Source organism: Pseudophryne corroboree, chromosome 9, assembly GCF_028390025.1.
Source record: "Pseudophryne corroboree isolate aPseCor3 chromosome 9, aPseCor3.hap2, whole genome shotgun sequence".
NCBI classification, from domain to species: domain Eukaryota; kingdom Metazoa; phylum Chordata; class Amphibia; order Anura; family Myobatrachidae; genus Pseudophryne; species Pseudophryne corroboree.
The window spans coordinates 292,960,558-292,977,814 of NC_086452.1; the positions used below are offsets into that span (position 1 = coordinate 292,960,558).

At 49.2% G+C, this 17,257-nt stretch overlaps 1 protein-coding gene across 1 annotated transcript in view; it reads right to left on the reverse strand.

Annotated features, from left to right (window-relative positions):
* The window catches only part of EP300 (E1A binding protein p300), a 415,411-nt gene that overhangs the window by 206,209 nt on the left and 191,945 nt on the right, over nt 1–17,257 (reverse strand). The window contains exon 10 of the mRNA XM_063941527.1: nt 7,847–7,950. Coding sequence (XP_063797597.1) covers nt 7,847–7,950 — 104 coding nt within the window. The remainder of the gene's footprint in view (nt 1–7,846; nt 7,951–17,257) is intronic.

A 17,257-nucleotide genomic window follows, 5' to 3' on the forward strand; every position in this document is an offset into this window, starting at 1 on the left:
CAAACAATTCCTCACCCTTATAAGGCAGAATCTCCATGTGCCTTTTAAAGTCAGCATCACCTGTCCACTGCCGGTCTCTAATACCCTCATGGTAGAATTGACATTGCCTTAATTCTGGATGCCAGCCGGCAAATATCCCTCTGTGCATCCCTCATATATAAGACGACGTCTTTAATATGCTCTATGTTAGCAAAATATTATCTCTGTCTAGGGTATTAATATTGACAGGGTATCAGACCACGCTGCAGCAGCACTATTCATGCTGAGGCAATTGCAGGTCTCCGTATAGTACCTGAGTGTGTATATACAGACTTCAGGATAGCCTCCTGCTTTTTATCAGCAGGCTCCTTCAAAGTGGCCGTATCCTAAGACGGCAGTGCCACCTTTTTTGACAAACGTGTGAGCGCCTTATCCACCCTAGGGGATATCTCCCAACGTGACCTATCCTCTGGCGGGAAAGGGTACGCCATCAGTAACTTTTTAGAAATTACCAGTTTCTTATCGGGGGAACCCACGCTTCTTTACACACTTCATTCACTCATCTGATGGGGGAACAAAACACTGGCTGCTTTTTCTCCCCAAACATAAAACCCCTTTTATGTGGTACTTGGGTTCATGTCAGAAATGTGTAACACCTTTTTCATTGCCGAGATCATGCAACGAATGTTCCTAGTGGATTGTGTATATGTCTCAATCTCGTCGACACTGGAGACTAACTCCGTGTCGACATCTGTGTCTGCCATCTGAGGTAACGGGCGTTTTTTGAGCCCCTGATGGCCTTTGAGACGCCTGGGCAGGCGCGGGCTGAGAAGCCGGCTGTCCCACAGCTGTTACGTCATCCAGCCTTTTATGTAAGGAGTTGACATTGTCGGTTAATACCTTCCACCTATCCATCCACTCTGATGTCGGCCCCACAGGGGGCGACATCCCATTTATCGGCCTCTGCTCCGCCTCCACGTAACCTTCCTCATCCAACATGTCGACACAGCCGTACCGACACACCGCACACACACAGGGAATGCTCTGACTGAGGACAGGACCCCACAAAGTCCTTTGGGGAGACAGAGAGAGAGTATGCCAGCACACACCAGAGCGCTATATAATGCAGGGATTAACACTATAACTGAGTGATTTTTCCCCAATAGCTGCTTGTATACACATATTGCGCCTAAATTTAGTGCCCCCCCTCTCTTTTTAACCCTTTGAGTCTGAAAACTACAGGGGAGAGCCTGGGGAGCTGTCTTCCAGCTTCACTGTGAAGAAAATATGGCGCCAGTGTGCTGAGGGAGTTAGCCCCGCCCCTTTTCCGGCGGACTTCTGCCGCTTTTTCTGGAATTCTGGCAGGGGTATTTTTACACCTATATAGCCTTCCTGACTATATATGGTGTAGATTTGCCAGCCAAGGTGTATTATATTGCCTTCAGGGCGCCCCCTCCCCAGCGCCCTGCACCCATCAGTGACCGGAGTGTGAGGTGTGCATGAGGAGCAATGGCGCACAGCTGCAGTGCTGTGCGCTACCTTGTTGAAGACCGAAGTCTTCTGCCGCCGATTTTCCGGAACACTTCTTGCTTCTGGCTCTGTAAGGGGGCCGGCGGCGCGGCTCCGGGACCGAACGATCGAGGTCGGGTCCTGTGTTCGATCCCTCTGGAGCTAATGGTGTCCAGTTGCCTAAGAAGCCCAAGCTACCACCAGTTAGGTAGGTTCGCTTCTTCTCCCCTTAGTCCCTCTCTGCAGTGAGTCTGTTGCCAGCAGATCTCACTGTAAAATAAAAAACCTAAAATATACTTTCTTTCTAGGAGCTCAGGAGAGCCCCTAGTGTGCATCCAGCTCAGCCGGGCACAAGATTCTAACTTAGGTCTGGAGGAGGGTCATAGTGGGAGGAGCCAGTGCACACCAGGTAGTCCTAAAGCTTTCTTTAGTTGTGCCCAGTCTCCTGCGGAGCCGCTATTCCCCATGGTCCTTACGGAGTCCCACCATCCACTTAGGACGTCAGAGAAATGTAAACGCTTGAATTAATGCCTCTACATTTATGGAGCTATCTAGGGTGTTTGTTTCTGAACAGAGGAAACCCATTCCTCCTATGGAGAGGAGGATTTCCCTCAAGATTAGGAGCAAATTTCAGAATCTGATTGGTCTTCCTGCTGCACATGTGCAGGAACTCTGTTCTTCTGGGAACGAGGGTCTACAGCTGGGTCAAGCATTCTTTGAAGGTAGGACGACACCTGTACTAAGCTGTGTATGGACTGGTTTAAACCACATACCTATGGGTGCTCGTGTGTAAGTGGCTATGAGAAACCCCACGTGCTGTCCCTGGAGACTGCCTGGAAAGACAATTGTCTAGACCAGAGGTTCTCAAACTCTGTCCTCGGGGGCACACACAGTGCATGTTTTGCAGGTCTCCTCACAGAATCGCAAGTGAAATAATTAGCTCCACCTGTGGACCTTTTAAAATGTGTCAGTGAGTAATTAATACACCTGTGCACCTGCTGGGTTACCTGCAAAACATGCACTGTGTGGGCCCCCGAGGACAGAGTTTGAGAACCTCTGGTCTAGACAGTTACAGCATAGCCCGAGGAAGAACTAGCCCAAACTAGTTCCGAAGAGTGTATCGCCACCGGGGAATTAGGACACTGCACTATAATAAAGCATCCTATGACTTCCCTGGGGTAGGGTCGTCACTCCAACGGCATCCCATTCTGCAAAATATAGGTGCAACTATAACTCTTCTGGTCTAGAGTTCATGGTAAACCGGGATGTCACTAGCCTGTTTCTGTGTGTAGCACCCCCTGAGAAGTTCCCACTACTGACAGGGACCCAGTCGCTAACGGAGCTAAGCTCCTAAAATGATGTCCACCAGCCCTTAACTGAAGCTGCATCCAGTTTGCAGCTAGCGGTAAGGTGGAATCCTGGATAGCGGCCTGCACTGTGCTTCTATGCTGGAGCCCGCTGTGTCAGGGCAACTGTCTCCAGTGACAGTGCAGAGACCAGGAGCAGCTCTAATGGTAGAGTGTGCGCTGTTGGATGTTACACTGTATACAGTGTGCAGACCGGCTCTTGTAAAAATAGGATTTTAATACCTACCGGTAAATCCTTTTCTCTTAGTCCGTAGAGGATGCTGGGGTCATCATAGAACCATGGGATACAGACAGGATCCACAGGAGACATGGGCACTTTAAGACTTTGAAAGGGTGTGAACTGGCTCCTTCCTCTATGCCCTTCCTCCAGACTCCAGTTATAGGAACTGTGCCCAGTGAGACGGACATTTCGAGGAAAGGATTTATTGTTAAACTAAGGTGAGATTCATACCAGCTCACACCTCAAGCATGCCGCACAACGTGGCATTCAACAGAACACAAGCCAACGGCATGAACACTTGCAGCAACATGCTGACAAAAACGTAAAACAACGTGTGTAACCACAACTAATGACTGCAGATACAGTACGCACTGGGACGGGCGCCCAGCATCCTCTACGGACTAAGAGAAAAGGATTTACCGGTAGGTATTAAAAACTTATTTTCTCATACGTCCTAGAGTATGCTGGGGTCATTAAAGAACCATGGGGTTATACCAAAGCCCTAGAACAGGCGGGAGAGTGCGGATGACTCTGCAGCACCGATTGACCAAATTTAAGGTCTTCATCGGCCAAGGTGTCAAACTTGTAGAACTTTGCAAATGTGTTTGATCCCGACCAAGTAGCTGCTCGGCAAAATTGCAATGCCGAGACCCCCCGGGCAGCCGCCCAGGATGAGCCCATCTTTCTAGTAGAATGGGCTTTCACAGATTCCGGTAACTGCAATCCAGCCGTGGAATGAGCGTGCTGAATCGTGTTACAGATCCAGCGTGCAATGTTCTGCTTGGAAGCAGGACACCCAACCTTGTTGGGAGCATACAGAACAAACAGAGCCTCTGTTTTCCTAATCTGAGCCGTTCTGGCGACAAATCTTCAAAGCTCTGACCACATCCAGAGATTTTGACTCGGCGAAGGAGTCAGTAGCCACAGGCACCACAATAGGTTGGTTCATGTGGAAAGAGGAAACCACCTTTGGTAGAAATTGTTGACGTGTCCTCAATTCAGCTCTATCTTCATGGAAGATAAAATCAGGGCTCTTGTGACACAAGGCCGCTAACTCAGACACCCGCCTTGCAGATGCCAAGACCAACAGGATGACCACTTTCCAAGTGAGGAATTTCAACTCCACCTTCCGTAAAGGTTCAAACCAATGCGATTGAAGGAACTGCAACACCACATTATGATCCCATGGTGCCACTGGATGCACAAATGGAGGTTGGATGTGCAACACGCCTTTCACGAAAGACTGAACTTCTGGAAGGGAGGCCAATTGTTTCTGAAAGAAAACTGATAAGGCCGAAATCTGTATCTTAATTGAGCCCAATTTTAGGCCCGCATCAACACCTGCTTGTAGAAAATGGAGAAAACGTCCTAGCCGAAACTCCTTTCCCCCTTGGATTCACACCAAGAAACATATTTTCTCCAAATACGTTGGTAATGTTTAGATGTTACCCCTTTTCTGGCCTGAATAAGTGTGGGAATGACTTCATTGGGAATACCCTAACGGGCTAGGATTTTGCGCTCAACCGCCATGCAGTCAAACGTAGCCGCGGTAAGTCCTGATACACGTACGGCCCCTGTTGTAACAGATCCTCGCGCAGAGGAAGAGGCCAGGGATCTCCTATGAGTAATTCCTGTAGATCTGGATACCAAGCCCTCCTTGGCCAGTCTGGGACAATGAGGATCGCCTGGATCTTTGTTGTTCTTATGATCTTTAGAACCTTTGGAATGAGAGGAAGTGGAGGGAATATATACACCGACTGAAACACCCACGGTGTCACCAGTGCATCCACTGCAATTGCTTGAGGGTCCCTTGACCTGGAACAATATCTCTGAAGCTTCTTGTTGAGACGAGGTGCCATCATGTCTACTTGAGGAACTCCCCAACGACTTGTCACCTCTGCGAAGACTTCTTGGTGGAGGCCCCACTCTCCTGGATGGAGACCGTGTCTGCTGAGGAAGTCTGCTTCCCAGTTGTCCACTCCTGGAATGAAGATCGCCGACAGAGTGCTTGTATGCTTTTCCGCCCAGCGGAAAATCCTCGTGGCTTCTGCCATTGTCGCTCTGCTTTTCGTTCCCGCCCTGACGGTTTATGTACGCTACTGCTGTTACATTGTCCGACTGGATCAGTACAGGCAGATCTCGAAGATGTTCCGCTTGCAGAAGGCCGTTGTAAATGGCCTTTAACTCCAGAACATTTATGTGGAGACAAGTTTCCTGACTTGACCATCTTCCTTGGAAGTTTTCTCCCATTGTGACTGCCCCCCCAGCCTCGGAGGCTTGCATCCATGGTCACCGGGATCCAGTCCTGTATCCCAAACCTGCGCCCCTCTAGGAGGTGAGAGCTGTGCAGCCACCACTGGAGTGATACCCTGGTCTTGGAAGACAGGATTATCCTCTGGTGCATGTGTAGGTGTGACCCGGAACACTTGTCCAACAGGTCCCACTGGAACACTCTGGCATGGAATCTGCCAAACTGAATGGCCTCGTAGGCCGCAACCATCTTCCTCAGCAACCGAATGCATTGATGGATTGACACTCTTGCTAGTTTCAGAATTTGTTTTACCAGACTCTGAAGTTCCAGAGCCTTGTCCACTGGAAGAAAGACTCTGTAGTTCTGTGTCCAATGTCATTCCCAAAAACGATAACCACGTCGTCGGAATCAACTGTGATTTTGGCAAATTTAGGAGCCAACCATGTTGCTGAAGAACTGTCAGGGAGAGTGCAACGTTTTGCACCAACTGGTCCCTGGATCTCGCCTTTATCAGGAGATCGTCCAAGCATGGGATAATCGTGACTCCTTGCTTGCGAAGGAGAACCATCATCTCCGCCATCACTTTGGTGAAAATCCTCGGAGCCGTGGACAGACCAAACGGCAATGTTTGAAATTGGTAATGACAATCCTGAATTGCAAACCTCAGGTAAGACTGATGCGGAGGATAAATGGGAACATGTAAGTAGGCATCTTTTATGCCCACCGACACCATAAAATCCCCTTCCTCCAGACTGGAGATCACTGCTCTGAGAGACTCCATCTTGAATTTGAATTTCTTTAGGTAGAAATTTAGGGGATTTCAGGTTTAGGATTGGTCTGACCGAGCCATCCAGCTTTGGGACCACAAACACGCTCGAATAAAAGCCTTCTCCCTGTTGTGACTGGGGAACCCTGACGATAACTTGATTTTGACACAACTTTTGTATTGTGTCGCAACCTACCTCCCTGTCCGGAAGAGAAGCTGGTAAGGCCGATTTGAAAAAACGGCGAGGGGGATCGTCTTGAAACTCCCAAAACTGACTGAAGAGTTTGAGACGTGCCACCACTGGTGCGGACTCCCGCATAGGAGCCCCAACGTCATGCAGTGGAATTGGCAGAAGCCTGGGAGGACTTCTGCTCCACCAAACACCCACAGACACACCGGGCATATAGGGGACAGACCCACAATAAAGCCTGTCAGAGAGACACAGAGGGGATTTGCCAGCTCATACCCCAGCGCCCAATCAGCGGTTCTGTAGCGCCCAATAAACGCCCCAGACCTATAGCGCTTTTTATATAAAGTAGATTGCACCAAATTTAGCCATAGCCCCCCCTCCCCCCTGTTTTTCACCCTGATACTTGTCAGTGTGAAGGAAGGACCAGCGTCTCTTCAGCTTGATGGAGAGAAAATTGCGCCGAGTGAGCTGCGAGGACGAAGCTCCGCCCCCTTAATGGCGCGCTTCCGTCCCGCTTCTTGTACGATTATACTGGTGGGGGTTTTGGGACAGTGCCTCGGCAATAATGTCCCCTCTTGCCAGATGTCCACTGAGGATTTATTAGCTGCCCAGGGCGGCGGCGCTGCCCCCCCCCCCCCCCAAGCCCCCACCCCACCCGCGCCCTGCACCCTGTAGTGCTGCATGTATGTGGGAGCTTGGCGCGCAGCGGTACCTCAGATAAATGCAGTCACTGAAGTCTTCTTTTCTTCATCTACTCATCTGTCTTCTGACTTCTGGCTCTGAAAGGGGGTGACGGCAGGCTGCGGGAGTGAGCATCTAGGCGTACCCAGCTATCAGCACCCTCAGGAGCTAATGGTGTCCTGTAGCCAGAAGCAGAACCCTTGAACTCACTGGACGTGGGTCATACTCCTCTCCTTTAAGTCCCACGAATCAGGGAGACTGTTGCCAGCAGCCTCCCTGAACATAAAAAACCTAACGAAAGTCTTTTTTTCAGAGAAACTCAGTAGAGCTCCATGCAGTGCGTCCAGTCTCACTGGGCACAATTCTAAAACTGGAGTCTGGAGTAGGGGCATAGAGGGAGGAGCCAGTTCACACCCTTTCAAAGTCTTAAAGTGCCCATGTCTCCTGCGGATCCAGTCTATACCCCATGGTTCTATGATGACCCCAGCATCCTCTAGGACATATGAGAAAATAAAATAAGTACAAAAAAAAAAATAAGTAGCAGAGGCAGCTCAGAAAAAACAAACTGAGGCACAAAAAAACCCCACTTGACACAGAAGGCCGGTTACTGAGAGAGAAGAGCCTGTGCTGTGAAGACAACTCTTTAGTGTCCTCTTGCACTTGCTATACCCCATTATCACTAATGTCCACCATGAATGAAAGAAAAAATGCAGCACAAAAAAATGTAAATTGTTATCACTGCCACAGCTAAATTAAACTTCTGCTACTTATTCTCCCAGCTAAGTCCAAAAAATATTAACTTTATTCAAACAAATAAATAACTAGTTTGGGAAGATCGAGTTGATCAATCAAATTTTATGACTGCATTGGATTAAGCACTGACCTGATTCATTGGTCCAGTCTGGCCAGGATGTTGTGGAAGTGGTGCCTGTTGCCTCTGTACCATTGATTGCATGGGCATACCCACCTGCCCAAATTGATTTATTCCTGTAACCACAAGGAGAAAAAAAAAAACATGTTAAAAAAACAAACAAACAAAAAATAAGATTTTACTTACCGATAAATCTATTTCTCGGAGTCCGTAGTGGATGCTGGGGTTCCTGAAAGGACCATGGGGAATAGCGGCTCCGCAGGAGACAGGGCACAAAAAGTAAAGCTTTTCCAGATCAGGTGGTGTGCACTGGCTCCTCCCCCTATGACCCTCCTCCAGACTCCAGTTAGGTACTGTGCCCGGACGAGCGTACACAATAAGGGAGGATTTTGAATCCCGGGTAAGACTCATACCAGCCACACCAATCACACCGTACAACTTGTGATCTAAACCCAGTTAACAGTATGATAACAGCGGAGCCTCTGAAAGATGGCTTCCTTCAACAATAACCCGAATTAGTTAACAATAACTATGTACAATTATTGCAGATAATCCGCACTTGGGATGGGCGCCCAGCATCCACTACGGACTCCGAGAAATAGATTTATCGGTAAGTAAAATCTTATTTTCTCTATCGTCCTAGTGGATGCTGGGGTTCCTGAAAGGACCATGGGGATTATACCAAAGCTCCCAAACGGGCGGGAGAGTGCGGATGACTCTGCAGCACCGAATGAGAGAACTCCAGGTCCTCCTTAGCCAGAGTATCAAATTTGTAAAATTTTACAAACGTGTTCTCCCCTGACCACGTAGCTGCTCGGCAAAGTTGTAATGCCGAGACCCCTCGGGCAGCCGCCCAAGATGAGCCCACCTTCCTTGTGGAGTGGGCCTTTACAGATTTAGGCTGTGGCAGGCCTGCCACAGAATGTGCAAGTTGGATTGTGCTACAGATCCAACGAGCAATCGTCTGCTTAGACGCAGGAGCACCCATCTTGTTGGGTGCATACAATATAAACAACGAGTCAGATTTTCTGACTCCAGCTGTCCTTGCAATATATATTTTTAATGCTCTGACAACGTCCAGTAACTTGGAGTCCTCCAAGTCACTTGTAGCCGCAGGCACTACAATAGGCTGGTTCAGATGAAATGCTGACACCACCTTAGGGAGAAAATGCGGACGAGTCCGCAGTTCTGCCCTGTCCGAATGGAAAATCAGATATGGGCTTTTGTAAGATAAAGCTGCCAGTTCTGACACTCTCCTGGCCGAAGCCAGGGCTAGAAGCATGGTCACTTTCCATGTGAGATATTTCAAATCCACCTTCTTTAGTGGTTCAAACCAATGAGATTTTAGAAAGTCCAAAACCACATTGAGATCCCACGGTGCCACTGGAGGCACCACAGGAGGCTGTATATGTAGCGCTCCCTTAACAAAGGTCTGGACTTCAGGGACTGAAGCCAATTCTTTTTGAAAGAAAATCGACAGGGCCGAAATTTGAACCTTAATAGATCCCAATTTGAGACCCATAGACAATCCTGATTGCAGGAAATGTAGGAATCGACCCAGTTGAAATTCCTCCGTCGGAGCACTCCGATCTTCGCACCACGCAACATATTTTCGCCAAATTCGGTGATAATGTTGCACGGTTACTTCCTTCCTTGCTTTAATCAAAGTAGGAATGACTTCTTCCGACATGCCTTTTTCCTTTAGGATCCGGCGTTCAACCGCCATGCCGTCAAACGCAGCCGCGGTAAGTCTTGAAACAGACAGGGACCCTGCTGAAGCAAGTCCCTCCTTAGAGGTAGAGGCCACGGATCTTCCGTGATCATCTCTTGAAGTTCCGGGTACCAAGTCCTTCTTGGCCAATCCGGAACCACTAGTATCGTCCTTACGCCTCTTTGCCGTATAATTCTCAATACTTTTGGTATGAGAGGCAGAGGAGGAAACGCATACACCGACTGGTACACCCAAGGCGTTACCAGCGCGTCCACAGCTATTGCCTGCGGATCTCTTGACCTGGCGCAATACCTGTCCAGTTTTTTGTTGAGGCGAGACGCCATCATGTCCACCATTGGTCTTTCCCAACTGGTTACCAGCAAGTGGAAGACTTCTGGATGAAGTCCCCACTCTCCCGGGTGAAGATCGTGTCTGCTGAGGAAGTCTGCTTCCCAGTTGTCCACTCCCGGGATGAACACTGCTGACAGTGCTATCACATGATTCTCTGCCCAGCGAAGAATCCTTGCAGCTTCTGCCATTGCACTCCTGCTTCTTGTGCCGCCCTGTCTGTTCACATGGGCGACTGCCGTGATGTTGTCCGACTGGATCAACACCGGTTTTCCCTGAAGCAGAAGTTCTGCCTGGCTTAGAGCATTGTATATTGCTCTTAGTTCCAGAATGTTTATGTGAAGAGACGTTTCCAGGCTCGTCCATACTCCCTGGAAGTTTCTTCCTTGTGTGACTGCTCCCCAGCCTCTCAGGCTGGCGTCCGTGGTCACCAGGATCCAATCCTGTATGCCGAATCTGCGGCCCTCCAATAGATGAGCACTCTGCAACCACCACAGAAGAGACACCCTTGTCCTTGGAGACAGGGTTATCCGCAGGTGCATCTGAAGATGCGACCCTGACCATTTGTCCAACAGATCCCTTTGGAAAATTCTTGCGTGGAATCTGCCGAATGGAATTGCTTCGTAAGAAGCCACCATTTTTCCCAGGACTCTTGTGCATTGATGTACAGACACCTTTCCTGGTTTTAGGAGGTTCCTGACAAGCTCGGATAACTCCTTGGCTTTTTCCTCCGGGAGAAAAACCTTTTTCTGAACCGTGTCCAGAATCATCCCTAGGAACAGCAGACGAGTTGTCGGCATTAACTGGGATTTTGGAATATTCAGAATCCACCCGTGCTGTTTTAGCACTTCTTGCGACAGTGCTAATCCCATCTCTAGCTGTTCTCTGGACCTTGCCCTTATTAGGAGATCGTCCAAGTATGGGATAATTAATATGCCTTTTCTTCGAAGAAGAATCATCATCTCGGCCATTACCTTTGTAAAGACCCGAGGTGCCGTGGACAATCCGAACGGCAGCGTCTGAAACTGATAGTGACAGTTTTGTACAACGAACCTGAGGTACCCCTGGTGTGAGGGGTAAATTGGAACGTGGAGATACGCATCCTTGATGTCCAAGGATACCATAAAGTCCCCCTCTTCCAGGTTCGCTATCACTGCTCTGAGTGACTCCATCTTGAACTTGAACTTCTTTATGTACAGGTTCAAGGACTTCAGATTTAGAATAGGCCTTACCGAGCCATCCGGCTTCGGTACCACAAAAAGAGTGGAATAATACCCCTTCCCTTGTTGTAGAAGAGGTACCTTGACTATCACCTGCTGAGAGTACAGCTTGTGAATGGCTTCCAAAACCGTCTCCCTTTCGGAGGGGGACGTTGGTAAAGCAGACTTCAGGAAACGGCGAGGTGGATCTGTCTCTAATTCCAACCTGTACCCCTGAGATATTATCTGCAGGATCCAGGGATCTACCTGCGAGTGAGCCCACTGCGCGCTGTAATTTTTGAGACGACCACCCACCGTCCCCGAGTCCGCTTGAGAAGCCCCAGCGTCATGCTGAGGCTTTTGTAGAAGCCGGGGAAGGCTTCTGTTCCTGGGAAGGAGCTGCCTGTTGCTGTCTCTTCCCTCGACCTCTGCCTCGTGGCAGATATGAATAGCCCTTTGCTCTCTTATTTTTAAAGGAACGAAAGGGCTGCGGTTGAAAAGTCGGTGCCTTTTTCTGTTGGGGAGTGACTTGAGGTAGAAAGGTGGATTTCCCGGCTGTAGCCGTGGCCACCAAATCTGATAGACCGACTCCAAATAACTCCTCCCCTTTATACGGCAAAACTTCCATATGTCGTTTTGAATCCGCATCGCCTGTCCACTGTCGCGTCCATAAAGCTCTTCTGGCCGAAATGGACATAGCACTTACCCGTGATGCCAGTGTGCAGATATCCCTCTGTGCATCACGCATATAAAGAAATGCATCCTTTATTTGTTCTAACGACAGTAAAATATTGTCCCTGTCCAGGGTATCAATATTTTCAATCAGGGACTCTGACCAAACTACCCCAGCACTGCACATCCAGGCAGTCGCTATAGCTGGTCGTAGTATAACACCTGCATGTGTGTATATACTTTTTTGGATATTTTCCATCCTCCTATCTGATGGATCTTTAAGTGCGGCCGTCTCAGGAGAGGGCAACGCCACTTGTTTAGATAAGCGTGTTAGCGCCTTGTCCACCCTAGGAGGTGTTTCCCAGCGCTCCCTAACCTCTGGCGGGAAAGGGTATAATGCCAATAATTTCTTTGAAATTATCAGCTTTTTATCAGGGGCAACCCACGCTTCATTACACACGTCATTTAATTCTTCTGATTCAGGAAAAATATAGGTAGTTTTTTCACACCCCACATAATACCCTGTTTAGTGGTACCTGTAGTATCAGCTAAATGTAACGCCTCCTTCATTGCCAAAATCATATAACGTGTGGCCCTACTGGAAAATACGGTTGATTCGTCACCGTCACCACTGGAGTCAGTGCCTGTGTCTGGGTCTGTGACGACCGACTGAGGCAAAGGGCGTTTCACAGCCCCTGACGGTGTTTGAGTCGCCTGGACAGGCACTAATTGATTGTCCGGCCGTCTCATGTCGTCAAACGACTGCTTTAGCGTGTTGACACTATCCCGTAGTTCCATAAATAAAGGCATCCATTCTGGTGTCGACTCCCTAGGGGGTGACATCCTCATATTTGGCAATTGCTCCGCCTCCACACCAATATCGTCCTCATACATGTCGACACACACGTACCGACACACAGCAGACACACAGGGAATGCTCCTAACGAAGACAGGACCCACTAGCCCTTTGGGGAGACAGAGGGAGAGTTTGCCAGCACACACCAAAAGCGCTATATATAACAGGGATAGCCTTATAATAAGTGCTCCCTTATAGCTGCTTTATATATATCAAAAAATCGCCATAAATTTGCCCCCCCTCTCTGTTTTACCCTGTTTCTGTAGTGCAGTGCAGGGGAGAGACCTGGGAGCCGTCCTGACCAGCGGAGCTGTGAGAGGAAATGGCGCCGTGTGCTGAGGAGATAGGCCCCGCCCCTTTTCCGGCGGGCTCGTCTCCCGCTATTTAGTGAATCCAGGCAGGGGTTAAATATCTCCATATAGCCTCTGGGGGCTATATGTGAGGTATTTTTAGCCTTTATATAGGTTACATTTGCCTCCCAGGGTGCCCCCCCCCCCAGCGCCCTGCACCCTCAGTGACTGCGTGTGAAGTGTGCTGAGAGGAAAATGGCGCACAGCTGCAGTGCTGTGCGCTACCTTTAGAAGACTGCAGGAGTCTTCAGCCGCCGATTCTGGACCTCTTCTGACTTCAGCATCTGCAAGGGGGCCGGCGGCGCGGCTCCGGTGACCATCCAGGCTGTACCTGTGATCGTCCCTCTGGAGCTGATGTCCAGTAGCCAAGAAGCCAATCCATCCTGCACGCAGGTGAGTTCACTTCTTCTCCCCTCAGTCCCTCGTTGCAGTGATCCTGTTGCCAGCAGGACTCACTGTAAAATAAAAAACCTAAGCTAAACTTTTTCTAAGCAGCTCTTTAGGAGAGCCACCTAGATTGCACCCTTCTCGGCCGGGCACAAAAATCTAACTGGAGTCTGGAGGAGGGTCATAGGGGGAGGAGCCAGTGCACACCACCTGATCTGGAAAAGCTTTACTTTTTGTGCCCTGTCTCCTGCGGAGCCGCTATTCCCCATGGTCCTTTCAGGAACCCCAGCATCCACTAGGACGATAGAGAAAAACACGGAATTTAATACCTACCGGTAATTAATTACTTTTCTCGTAGACCGTAGTGGATGCTGGAAATAGATTACCATAGGGGTATAGATCAGGTCCACTGGAGTCTGGCACATTAAGAAATTAATAGTGTGTGCTGGCTCCTCCCCTCTATGCCCCTCCTAGCAGAGTCAGTCTAGGAAAACTTTGCCGAGGAGACTGACATACTTTGAGAGAAGGATGAAACACACAAAGCGGTGAGGTAACGAACCAACACACACCAAGATAGCAGAGCTAGCCAAAACAGAGGAAAACAACGCTAACTATAGAAGGATAGCAACGCTAACCAAACATGGAACAGGGAAAGCAACAGCAAACCCAACCAAGAACACTTACAATCAGGTAAGCAGGAAACGAAGCACTGAGGCGGGCGCCCAGTATCCACTACAGACCACGAGAAAAGGAATTACCGGTAGGTATTAAATTCCCCTTTTCTCTAACGTCCTAGTGGATACTGGGAATTGAAGATTACCATGGGGACGTCACAAAGCTCCAAGAACGGGTGGGAGAGTGCCGAGACCCCTGCAAAACCACCTGACCAAACTGAAGGTCATCCTTGGCCAAGTTGTCGAACTTTACGAACGTGTTCGAACCAGACCAGGTAGCTGCCCGGCACAACAGTAAGGCTGAGAAACCCCGGGCAGCTGCCCAGGAAGAACCCACTGACCTTGTGGAGTGGACCTGAACAGAACTCGTCAGCAGTAGAGCTGCTGAAGTATAGGCTTGCTGAATAGTCAGCCTGAGCCACCTAGCAATGGACTGCTTAGAGGCAGGGCAACCAATCTTAGTAGCATCATAAAGGACATAAAGTGAACCAGACTTCCTGTGACGAGCAGTCCTTTTGATGTAGACCTTCAAAAGCCCTAACCACATCCAGGGACTTTGGAGCAACGGAAGTGTCGGATAACACTGGAACCACAATTGGTTGATTCACATGAAAGGCCGACACAACCTTCAGCAAAAAGTGTGGGCGAGTTCTGAGCTCCGCCTATCCTCATGAAATATGGGCTCTTATAGGATAAGGCCCCCAAATTCAGACACCGTCGAGCAGAAGCTAAGGCCAGTAACATAACGGTCTTCCACGTTAGGTACTAAGTCTACCCTATGTAAGGGATCAAACCAATCCAACTGGAGAAAGGTCAAGACCACATTGAGGTGCCAAGGAGCCGTGGGAGAGACAAAGGGTGGTTGGATGTGCATAACCCCCTTTAGAAAAGTCTGTACTTATGGAAGTACCGCCAGTTGTTTCTGGAAGATTATGGAGAGAGCCGAAATCTGAACCTTGATGGAGCCTAATCTTAGACCCTTATCCACTCCTGCTTGCATGAACAGTAGAAATCTGCCCAGACTAAATTCCACAGTGGAATATTTTCTACCCTCACACCAAAAAACATATTGCTTCCAAATACGGTGGTAATGTTTGGATGTAACCACCTTATGGGCCTGGACCATAGTGGAAATAACCTTGGATGGGCGATCCTTTCTGGTTAAACTCTCCCTGTCAACTTCCAAGCCGTTAAACGTAGCCACTGTAAGTTTGGATAAACAAACTGTGCTTGTTTAAGAAGTTCCTTGCATAGCGGCAGAGGCCAGGGTTCCTCCTGAGCTCTTAAGAGTCAGGAGGTCCGCATACCAGGCCCGTCAAGGCCAATTTGGGGCAACCAGAATTGCCTGAACTCTTTCCTTTTTGATTCTTTCTAAAACTCTTGGAATGAGAGGAAGCGGAGGAAACGGGTACACAAACTGGCAAGTCCATTGTGTCATCAGAGGGTCTACCGCTATCGCTTGTGGATCCCTCTTTCAGGAGCAGTAACGACGGAGCTTCTTGTTGAGACAAGAAGCCATCAGGTCTATTTGCGGACAGCCCCACCGGTGAATCAGTTGTTGAAACACCTGAGGGTGAAGGCCCCATTCACCCGGATGGAGGTCGTGCCTGCTGAGGAAGGCTGCTTCCCAGTTGTCCACTCTTTGAATGCATATGGCTGAGATGGCCCTTGCATTGGCTTCCGCCCAGAGAAGTATTCTTGACACCTCTCGCATTGCAGCCCTGCTTCTTGTTCCTCCCTGTCGATTGATGTACGCCACTGCCGTGGCGTTGTCCGACACACCTGGATGGCCCGATTCCGAAGGAGGTATGAGACTTGCAGGAGAGCATTGTAAATTGCTCTGAGTTCCAGGATGTTGATTGAAAGTGAAGATTCCCGACACGACTATTTCTCCTGGAACTGCACCGCCTGGGTCACAGCACCCCAATCCCAGAGGCTGGCATCCATTGTTAACAGAATCCAAGACTGGATATTGAAACTCCGACCCTCCACCAGATGGGAGACTTGTAGCCATTATAGTAGGGAAATCCTTGCTTTCGGCAACAGAGCTATAGTCTGATGCATGAGATGGTGAGAACCCGACCAGTTGTCCAACAGATCCAGTTGGAATGGCCATGCATGAAACCTGCCGTACTGTATCGCCTCATAAGAGGCTACCATCTTGCCCAGCAAGCGAATGCAAAGATGAATAGACTGAATTGTCCAGGACTTGTCCAATGGAAGGTAAACCTTCTGAGACACCATATCCAGGATCATTCCCAGGAACTGAATTTTCTGCAATGGTTCCAGGTGAGAGTTCTTGAAATTTACGACCCATCCGTGATCTGTAAGCAGATGAGTAGTCAGGTTGAGGCTGCACAGCAGTTGTTCCCAGGACATAGCCTTTATCAGGAGATCATCCAGGTACAGGATTATATTGACACCCATTATACACAATTGCAGTATCATCTCTGCCATGACTTTCGTGAATACCCTTGAGGCTGTGGAGAGACCAAAGGGTAAGGCCTGAAACTGGAAGTGTTGGTCCAGTACAGCAAACCTTAGGAACGCCTGATGAGGAGGCCATATTGGGATATGCAGGTAAGCATCCTTAACCTTCAGGGATACCAGGAACTCCCCCTTCTCCAGACTTGCTATCACTGCTGTCAGTGATTCCATCTTGAATTTGAAAACTCGAAGATAAGGGTTCAGGGATTTGAGGTTCAGGATCGGCCATACAGAGCAGTCCAGTTTCGGGACTACAAAGAGGCTTGAATAAAACCCCCTTTGTGTGGCGTTGAAGGTGGTACTGGAACAATAACTGAAGAATCTGAGAGGAGGGAGTTCATGGAATTTCAGCCGGTACCCTTGGGATACGAGATCCCTCACCCAAGGATCCCGGCAGGACTCTGCCTATATGCGGGCGAAGTGTTGAAGGCGAGCACCTACCTGAAAATTGCCTGGCTGCTTGGGCCACCCATCATGCGGAGGGCTTTGTGGAAGGAGGATCCTGAGGCCTGGTCCGAAGTTTCAACAGCTGCTGGTTTATGGGACTTACCGCGAGTTCCTCTAGCAGCACTGGATGCACCTCTGGCTCTGACTCTAAATCTGGCCACACAAAAGGACTGCAGAGAGGGACGTCAGATATCCACTTGTTCAATTCTTCCCCAAACAAGGCATCACCTGTAAAAGGAAGGTTCTCTACCCCTTTCTTAGAATCAGCGTCTGCTGACCATTGTCGCAGCCA